Source organism: Cicer arietinum, chromosome 4, assembly GCF_000331145.2.
Source record: "Cicer arietinum cultivar CDC Frontier isolate Library 1 chromosome 4, Cicar.CDCFrontier_v2.0, whole genome shotgun sequence".
Lineage (NCBI taxonomy): Eukaryota > Viridiplantae > Streptophyta > Magnoliopsida > Fabales > Fabaceae > Cicer > Cicer arietinum.
In genome coordinates this window covers 59,159,262-59,169,774 of record NC_021163.2, presented here as the reverse complement: position 1 = coordinate 59,169,774, position 10,513 = coordinate 59,159,262, and the positions used below count along the sequence as shown (strand labels likewise).

At 29.4% G+C, this 10,513-nt stretch overlaps 1 protein-coding gene and 1 pseudogene across 2 annotated transcripts; one reads left to right on the top strand and one right to left on the bottom strand.

Moving 5' to 3' along the window:
• Positions 1–233: 233 nt before the first annotated feature.
• On the bottom strand, positions 234–3,263 carry LOC101512840 (uncharacterized). 2 transcript variants are annotated; one of them, XM_004498520.4, is made up of 2 exons: positions 2,957–3,263; positions 234–2,831 (listed from the first exon to the last, which is right to left on the bottom strand). In XM_004498520.4, exon 2 carries the CDS (start codon positions 2,276–2,278, stop codon positions 1,025–1,027), a length of 1,254 nt encoding a protein of 417 aa, XP_004498577.1. In that variant the 5' UTR covers positions 2,279–2,831; positions 2,957–3,263; the 3' UTR covers positions 234–1,024. The 2 variants fall into 2 exon arrangements, with proteins under 2 accessions (XP_004498577.1, XP_004498576.1); XM_004498519.4 differs by having other exon boundaries at positions 3,005–3,263.
• Positions 3,264–9,253: 5,990 nt separating this feature from the next.
• Positions 9,254–10,513, top strand: part of LOC140920124 (uncharacterized) — a 4,745-nt pseudogene continuing 3,485 nt past the window's right edge.

Sequence of the window (10,513 nt, the reverse complement as noted above, 5' to 3'; positions counted from 1 at the left end):
GGCCAACTATATAAGACTAAATGGTCAAACTTTCAAAAGTAACTATTTACCTCATCCTCTCACTTGATACATCTCAGGCGCATGCGCCATATTTTCTACCAAGTCCACAGAATTGAATATAAATATAGACATCAAAAGTTCCCTCCAAGTCGTATATTAAAGCACTTACTCTTGTTATAATTCCAAAAGTAGTAAAAAAATTCCTGATAACAGATAGCACAAGTGATAAACTATTGAAATCTCAAACAGTAAGATATCGCAATATTCATTCACCAGGAAATCCGGACTACATGGTGTATATTAAATTGATGCCAAAATTTAATGGTATAACATATGATCACAAATTCATTTATTGTCACCAAAGTTATTTGAACTGAAAGAGAAATGTAACTTACAGATCTACATTATGAATAAAGTTGAAAATAAAAAACTACTTCAGATATTTGTCTAACTTGGGGCCATGGAACTCAACCATAAAACTGATATCATCAAGAAAATTTCAATAGATCTTGACGTGTTATTAATATCAAATTTCAATTAATCATCATATTCTAAAAATACATACAGAGCAACCCTTCAGCTCTTATACATGTCACAGTCCCTTGATCCCAGCTACACAATAGTATCACTGCAAAACTTTTTCTAAGTCTCTTCATTGGCTGTAATGCAAACAAAAACCTTGAGATCTCTTGGAATAGCAACAATACAGCCAACATCAATGCTAAACATACAACAGTGCAACCAATCCTGGGCTTCATTTGATAATACCCTTGGTTGCAGTTAAATATATATATCTGATCCATCCTAGATCTCCGCATAGCAAAGATAAGACATTTGGAAGCTCAAAACCAGCATTTGATCCTTGACGGCTAGAAATTCCCCATTTTGGAGTTATCTGGTTCATCGTGATAATAAGATCAGAGTCAAGTATACCAATAATCACCAAGTACCAGTGAGCCATCAGAACCAGAAGAAAAAGATCAAATCTTTGCTTATGAAAGGTAAAAAAATCTTAATTGATGTGTTATTCTTCAAAAGACTGCATAGAAATTTTCTCCAAGTGCAGTGGCCAATCTTCTCCAAGTTGCTGTGGATTTAGCTCCATCGCTACTTTAAAATCATGTAAAGATACCGACAACTGGGATCTGTGTTCAGGCTCAGACTCTACCAACTTACCAGCACTCTGCACATGTAAATGATTATGTGGCAACATGCCATTAATGACCTTCCCCTGAATCTGCTTCTGTGAAATTGGGAGCTTTGTCGGCTCATTTGCAGACCTAGCCCCCACTAAATCAACACAAGACTTGATCAACCGTTTCAAGTATACATCCAAAACACTATTCAACACACTTGTACATTCCATAGAAACACCTCCAAGACCCTGTACCATTGCAATCTGCTCCATGCGCCTTCTTAATGTATCTGTATCAGATAACCAACCACTGTCACAACAACTACCAAAATCACCGGTGCTATTCACCGGCAATGCTTTGAGGGCCCCACCCACACTTGCAGAGCAGTAAGGAATCCCAAGTGGTGCTATCAGCGGATTTCTGGCAAAATTGAGGCGGTTTAATTGCTCCACCTCCTCTCCATCTTCCACAGTTGATATTTCAGTCAGCCCTTTGCCACGTATTCTTGGTTTTTCTGCAAGTCCCTGCATAGTCATACCACCCCCCATATTATTCTCAGGTAGTTCAGAAACTGCTTGAAGATGCTGAGTTGGTCGCTGATAATCACATGGAGTAAGAGTTCCATTCTCCTTACTGCCACTGTCTTCTGTAGCCGTGGATTTATGAGCAACGGAATCAACTTTCCCATTTGGTCCAAGGGGGCTTGGTCTGTCTTTAAGCTTCCGATCACGCATTCCAGACCTTAACTTACGTGGGGACACCGGCAAAACCCCATTTGACCAAACAGAAACATTATGATTTTGAAAGTTAGCAACACTTTGCTCATGCCCATCTTCCCTACCAGGAGATAAATTAGTAACATGTGCTCCTGATTTCGAAGGACCCGATGGATGGACTATTGGCGGGGTCTTAGCTTGCGAGGCATTCTTCAAAATCGACCTGATAAAATGATTGTGTAACGGAAGGTTCTCCCTCCCAAGTACCCGAAAACATAACTTATCAAACTCATTCTTACTCAACTTCTGACTCAAAAACCTGTTCAGGTAATAAAAGTACCGCTTTGACTTCTCCGCTCCAATCTTCTTTACAATCAGTACTTTTAACTCTCCCAAATCAATTCTCGAGCTCTGTTGGGGTTGCATTTCTCATACACCTTCCAACAAAATCAAAAAAACAACCCACTCACCAGTAACTTCAATTTTAGCCAATTACACTTATTGTTATTTGTGTTTCAAAAATATCAGAACTTACCCTCTCCTACATCATTGAAAACAAATCAACCGCCACAAACTCTGCATATACAAACTAATAGAACATACACAAACCATTCTAATAACAGTAACCCAACCAAAATCACCAATTTTGAACCTGAATAAAACTACCCTCATACCCACAAAAATTCAAACACAAAAAAACCACACAATGCAAAAGCCAAATCTCAATTTCCCCCAATACCAAAACCCTAGAAATCAAACCGCTAAAAAAATCACACTAACCCAAAGCAAAAAATCCCAATTCAACGAAATTTAATGGCAAATCAAAACCCTAAGTTTGAAAAACCAAACCAAAGGGTCCGAAACACCATGGTTACGGTAAAGAAATTGAACCGAACGTCACAACAGTTGCACCAATCTGAAAACCCTCATTGCTTCGTGAAATCCCAAAAGCTCCGAACTTTGAATAACGAAGAGATCACTGAGTTCAACAAAATTGAGCAAAGCAAAATAAAATTAATAAATATATATTAAAAATTAAAATAAAAAAGGGGAAATTTTGAAATTTGAATTGAATGAAGCAAAATAAAAGAGTAAAAACTATACATTGATTGAACTTAGCAAAGTTCAGAAATTTTCATAGAAATCACGAACCTCACTTTGCTGATTTCGAATCTTCGAAGCTTCGTTAATTTCTTTTTTTTTCTCTCTATGTGTTTTTGTTTTGTTTTGATTTTTGTTGTTGTTGCTAATTTGTGAATTGAATTTTTGTTTCTGCTTTGTGTATAGCTCGATCTCTCTCTCTCTCTCTCTCTCTCTGCTAAGAGTGTTGTTCTTCTCCTTTGTTTTTTCTTTTTCTTTCTTTTTTTCTTTTCTTTTTTTCACTCTTTTTTTTTTGTTTACTTTCACAAGGTCTTCTCTTTGTTATTAAAAATATTTCAGTTTTCCCTCTTTCTTCTTTTCTGTAATTTGTTGAATTGGATAATTGTATTGTATAATATATATATATATATATATATATATATATATATAATAGATAAATTAATTAATTTTTGGAGCTAATATTTGAATTGAAGTAGCTTTAATGTAAATTTCTTTTTTTTAATGTTTAATTTTGTAGAAAATCAATAAAATCTTTGATATTTCGATAGATAGTTTTATAGAGTATCTACGTACTTGAGTCGTTTTAATTGATTATGAAATTAATATTTGTTTGTGTGTTTGTTTAGATAGTAATTTAAAATATTTTGCCACTTTTCAAAAGTGTGTTCTAAGGAGATCAAAGTGTAGTCTTCTCCAAAAGTTGAACGTTTTTTAATAAATTGTTCTTGAGTGGATTTATTAGTTAGTTTAGGTTGATTATCACATTTTTTAAAATATGTTATATTCTAAATATTCTCTCTCGTTCATTCTTTGAATGTACATCCTATTGTTGGATATTTTCTACCGTGTAGATTCTGATCATTTTATATTGTTTGTAAAACTGTTTTTTACAAAATCTAAAAAATATATTTGAGACACTAAAAATTTAAATCTCAAAATCTAAAAAATTGTATTTTCTAATGGAAGCTTCAAATCTCAAATTTAAATAAGAATTTATTTTGGACACAAAAACAATTAAAATTGAGAACTTGTTGGAAGTGTAGAGTACTGCAAGTATTAGGTAAGTGTTCATTGTACTTAGGAGATGTGTTGGTTTGACAAGAATTATATATTATGTGAGCTACAATCACTTATTCTAAGTTATGTAGTTGCAAGCCATAACATAAGATGTAGTTGATTCAAAGATGTAGTTGCCAATAAGTTATAACAGTTATTTGGGAATCATTTACCAACAAAACTAACGTTTCGTGTATTAACAAGTGACCAACCCTCCATGGTTGTTAATTATATAAGTTGTGTATGTTTCAATACCTTAGGATTTGGCTATTAAGGCCTTTAGCTATATGCAAACCAAGAAAAGGTTTTATTGTTGTAATTGTAAATATGGTTAGATTTTCTTTTACTTAAGTATCCTATAGTACCTTGTTATGTCACTAGGGTACATTGCACCCAAAAAAGAATTTTTTTTTAGTACGTTAATGATGTTTTTTTTTATAGTTTTAACCATATAATTTTCGAGCAAACGAGACTATAGTAATCTAAAATTTAGCGGAAAGATAAGTAAAATTTTATCAATAACTATTTCAGTCACAATTCAAACTCGGTTTCTTTCAAACGATTCTTCCTTAATCGAAATTCATTAATCACTTGAATTCAATCACTTTAACAAGGAACTCTTCTACATCAACTTCAAATCAATTATTTTATGTTCATTTTTGTATCTCTTCAATCTTTTACTCTCGCAATTTATAAAATGTGTTTTTTAACGAATTGATTTACGTAAGATTTGATATATATATATATATATATATATATATATATATATATATATATATATATATTATACCATTTAGATCTTAGTTGATTCCAAAAAGGGTCTTTAAGTTCAATTAGTAAAATAAATACATTATAGGATCAACACTTATTTTGATGTAGTCTTTTCTACATGAGTGTTGTGACATGAGAATAGGTGACTTAAGCATTGTAGAAAGAGATCCAAAGTATTTTGTTTTCAATTAACTAAGATGTTATTCTAAATTTCTAAAATATGTTCAAATTTAGGTAAAAATTCAGTTGTATAAGATCTTACAAAGATTTGAATTTGGTTTTATCAAATGTTCAACCATATTGATTCATTTGAAATTTTGAATCAATGAGAAAGAAGAAAGAAAGGGTAAAGAAAGTTTCATGAAAAATAGCTTAATTTATATTAAAGTGAACTGGAAAAAAAAAAGTTGGTATACATTTTATGAGGGTCAAAAATATAAAAAGATAAAAAAAGAAGTATACTTTTAAAATTAATGTATTAAAATTTATTATTAAAAAAATTCACAATAATTTTTTATATAAAATATAAATTAAAGTAGTATAAATAAATAAAAATTTAAAATAGCTATTTAGGAAAGTAGACTTCGGTGATGCTTCAAATAATTAAATTTATCTATAATTGATGTTGTGCTAAATAGACAAAAAATATATTTTTTAATCTAACTAATTAAGTTATTTGCAAGAAATTTATAGTTAACTTTACTTAAATGTTTTGTCTAAACAATTTTTATTATTTGTAAAGTTATCTTTGTGGTTGCGGCATAGAGTAAAGATGTCAAAACAAGAATAATAAATTAGCGATCAAGTGATTTTATCAATTTGTACAAATCGTCTAATAAATTAAAATTAAATTATAAATAATAATATTGAAACACAAAATTTAACAATATATATATATATATATAAATATAATATTTTAATATTTTTAAAAATACAAAATACGACTCACACTATATTTTATATAATATTATATTTATATCTTATTTTGCGTAAAATTTTATGTTCCAATTATATAATTCTTAAATTATTATTACAATTCATCAAATCAAGAACAAATATCTCTCCATAGGAAATTGCAATCGTTAAAATATTAAAAATATATTTAAAATATTTTATATTATAATAACTTAAGTATCTTTTAAGATGATATTTTCTATTCTTATTTTTATTATTATGATTTGTTTTTTTAGTTATGATTGATTCTATATGTTTTAATAAATTGGAATTGTTATTAAATCTTTTATATGAAATTATTATTCAAGTATTATTATTTTAATAAATCATAACCTTCTTTTATTTTTTCTTTTCAATGTTATTCTCAATATTATTAACGCCCTATTTTTCATTTTGGTCAAATTATTTATTGTGTGATATGCAAATAAAATAAGTCACGACGCAAAAGTTGTATTTAAATTAAAACAAATGTATACAATTCTAAGTTTATAATCATACACCATTAACTAAATAATAATATTATTCAATTAAGCAATTAATTAAACAATAACGGGTAGTAATCAAATTAATCTGATTTTGTTTTCCGCCCGATAGACTTAACCACTATATTTGATCAGACTCTTCTCTCTTCACTAAAGAAGGGTAATTTAGAACTAATTTTTTTTCTGTAAAATCACTTCTCTTAATTATTTTTTATTTTCTTTACTTTAGATAATTCACACACTTTTAGTTTTCTTTCTTGTTTTGTTTTGTTATTTTTTTTTTCTCGTGATTTTCTTTGTCTTCGTACAGTAGTGTGTTTGTTTATTGCCTAGGATGCAGTATTTTAGTTTTCCATGAGATATTATTTTATTCAAGCTGTAAAATCAACTTCAATCAAGTATATATATAGATGATAACATAACCCGCATTCGCGGGTAATCACTTGAATCCGTTTGATTTGAAAGAGAAAAATCCATTTCGATTGGGTGTATAACACCCGAAATTTTGTAATAAATTATTTTATTAATTAAATAGGATTTTAAATAATTAATCTAGTGTTAAAATTATTTTAGAATATATATTGATTAGTTTTATGATTAATTTTCTTTATAGATGTGTTTTCTATTGGGTGCTACTTTTATACATATTGGACTAAATGAGTAATCTAAATAACAAATATTATATTTTATAATTTAATAATTAGTGTAATATTTTAAAGAATAAGATTTTTAGAGATTTTACGCGTATATGCGCGTATAAAATTAATGTGATATTTTACAATGCATTTGATTGATGTTAAGAGTGCACGTAATTATATTCTAATTACTTATAACTATTTTCTTTTAGTTGTTTATTTTATAAATAATTATCTTGAGATAGTATTAATATTATATTTGATTTTCATGATTTTTATATACTTGTTATGATATTGCAATTTTATATTTATTTATTTTGAATTAGTAATTAATATAAAGTGTTGATGTTATATTTATTAATTTTATAATTTCAAATATTTTCTAACGATGATAGTAATTTAATGTAAGTATTTAGGAAAATGAGTATAATTATAGTGATTATTTTGAATATGAAAGTTTTGGTTGTTAATAATATGCATATTTTTAAAAGATTAATTATTTTAATTACTCTAATATATCATATATTAATTATGAAATATTAGTAATGTTTTGAAAATTAATTGATGTTTGGAAGAGTATTAAAAATGAGATTAAATAACTGTTAATTTTGTTTAAGCAAAATAAAAATAATATTATAAAATAAAAAAAATAAATAAGGGGACCAATGAGGTATGTTAACCTAATTATGTTACTAAAATGAAAAAAAATATAATAATAACGAAGGAAACTCATCTTTAGCCATAAGGAAAGAAATAGGTGTTAAGACAAACTCTATATTTAAAGTTTTGATGAAAATAAACAAAGGTTAATTAAGAAAGTTAATTATGATTCTAAAATATTATGTTAATTTAACATGTGTTTTTGAGTGGATTTAATTAAGAACATAATCAAGCAAAACAGAAAAGACAGCAACAAAATCATTATGCATCAAAACAAAGAATGATCTCCGGCTTCAAAAATTATCCATCACATCATATTGGTCAAACTTTTTCTATCTCTTTAACAAAGAGTCTGCCCTGGAAATTATTCATATGTAATCAGTACATGACAAGGAACAAGTATGATTCATCCAAACTCAAAAAGGCTATTTGGTCTCAAAGATCAAATGACTCAAAGACAAACAAAAGTCATGACAGTTTGCAAACTCCAAAAATCAAATGTCAAGAAAGTTCGATCAATCTTGACATATGACAAGACAATTGCAAAGGAAATCCAGAACGATTAAAACGGGAAATCCAGAATGATTATTGAAGCTCAAGAAAGTTCAAACTGACAAACCAAGAACGTTAATCATTTTCCGTTTTCTGCACAATAACAGCAGCACTGCATCTTCTCAAAAATAGCTTGTAATTCATCTCCAAAATTCTCTAGCTATACTCAAGACTCAAGACAGAGAATGTACCATTCAAGATCAATGAAGAAACGTCAAGAGTACTTTCTAAAAAGGACAAAATTGCTTTAAATGCTAAACCAATAAAGTCAAAAAGCTATTTCAAAGAAGGATTATTTTTATTCTGAAATAATGTTTCAGTCAAAAAGCAGAGCCTCTCCAACAGCTCTTGTACCTTCATTCAGTGCCTTTACAGCCTATAAATAGAAGGACAATATCCCGATTCAAGGCAATAAATTCAAGTGCTTAGAAATCCATAAATCAATCACATACATACTTGAAATTTTGCAAAGCAGAGACAATTATACATTCTGATTTTTGCGAAACAGCTGCTGGTTCATACTCATCTATTAGTTTGCGCAATTATCATTAGATCCTTTGTAAAAAATCAATTCTCAAACAAGAGTTGAGAAATCTCAGATCCTGTCAAAACAATCAAATTGTAAAAACTCAAACTATAAGAGTTTCTTTATAGTTTGTTTAAAGATTACATTCTATCAAGATTAAATAGGTGTTGTTATTGCTTTCTGGGTGGAAAGTAATAGAGATTGAATTAGATCAAGGTTGATCTAGACTAGGTATTGTAAGATCAAGAAGGTACTTTGTTTTTAAAAACATAGTGGAAAATCTCACAGTGTGAGGACTAAACGTAACCCACGTTGGGTGAAACAGGATAAAATCCTTGAGTGGTATTCTCTATCCTATCTCTTTATTTATCATATTGAATTGACTAACCAAGATAAAACATAAACTGATTTTCTGTTTTAAGCTAATCAAGGAACGTTCTCTGTTTTACATCAAAAACCAAGAACGTTCTCCGTTTTCTGTTTTCATAACCAAGATCAATCTTGAGTATTTTTCTTAAGTTTTAACAGGAATTTTTAAAAGGTGCATTTATAATTCAAACTCCCATTTCTTGTAAATCGACATTGTTACTTTAATTGGCATCAGAGCTCGGTCTCTAGAAAGTTCAAAAACACCTAATAAGTATTAGAGAAAAGATCTAGAAGAATGTCGAAAGCAAAATACATTGTTGAAGGAGGATCCTCAAACAGACCACCATTCTTTGATGGATTAGACTATTACTTTTGGAAAAACAAAATGCAGCTGTTCTTAAAGTCTCAAGACACAGGAATGTGGCGCATCATTACAGATGGAGATTTCACACCAAGGGTTGATCAAAATGATTCAAACTCTGCCCTGAAAAGAGAAGCAGACTGGACAGCAGAGGATAAAGCTAAGGTACTTTTAAATTCTAAAGCCCAATTATTCTTATCATGTGCTTTAAGCAGGGAAGAAAGTGAAAGGGTAGATGAATGCATAACTGCAAAAGAAGTTTGGGATACATTACAAACTCATCATGAAGGAACAAGCCATGTCAAAGAAACAAGAATAGACATTGGTAAAAGGAAATTCGAAATGTTCGAAATGCAAGAAAGAGAAACTATTGATTAAATGTACTCAAGATTCACTACAATAGTAAATGAAATGCGTTCTCTTGGCAAAGCTTACACTGTGCAAGAAAGAGTAAGAAAAATCATGAGGTGCCTTCCAATCATTTGGAGACCAATGGTAACAGCTATAAGTCAAGCCAAGAACCTTGAATCACTACCTCTGGAAGAATTAATTGGAACACTAAGAGCTCATGAAGTAATGTTGCAAGAAGACAAACCAGTCAAGAAAGGAAAGGCAATAACACTGAAAGGTTCTCAAGATAAAATCACAGTACCAATAGAGGAAGAACCAGAAGAAAATGAACATTGAGATGCTGATGAAATTGCGCTTCTCACTAGAAGAATACAAAGAATGATGAGAAGAAGAGATCAAATCAAAAAGGGATTTCAAAACAAAAATCCTAAAACAGAGATTGACAAGAGTCAAGTCACATGCTTTGGATGCAACAAATTAGGACATTACAAAGCAGAATGTCCATCAAACAAAAATCCACCAAAACAATTTCCCTTCAAAAAGAAATCAATGATGGCAACATGGGATGATTCAGAAGAATCAAAAACTTAAGAAGAAGCCAACATATGCTTGATGGCAAAAACAGAGGAAGAAGAAGTAATGAATTTTGAACTTTGTCATTTATGTGAACAAATGGGAAAATAATTTGATAACTTGTTAAATGACTCAAATCTTCTTATTCAAAAATGTAGTTCTTTGAAAGAACAATTTTATAAAGAAAAAGAAGAAAGTCAGGCTAAAAATAATTTGTTAAAAAATATGATTCAAGAATTGAAAGAAACAAAAAATTTTGAAAGTCAAGAA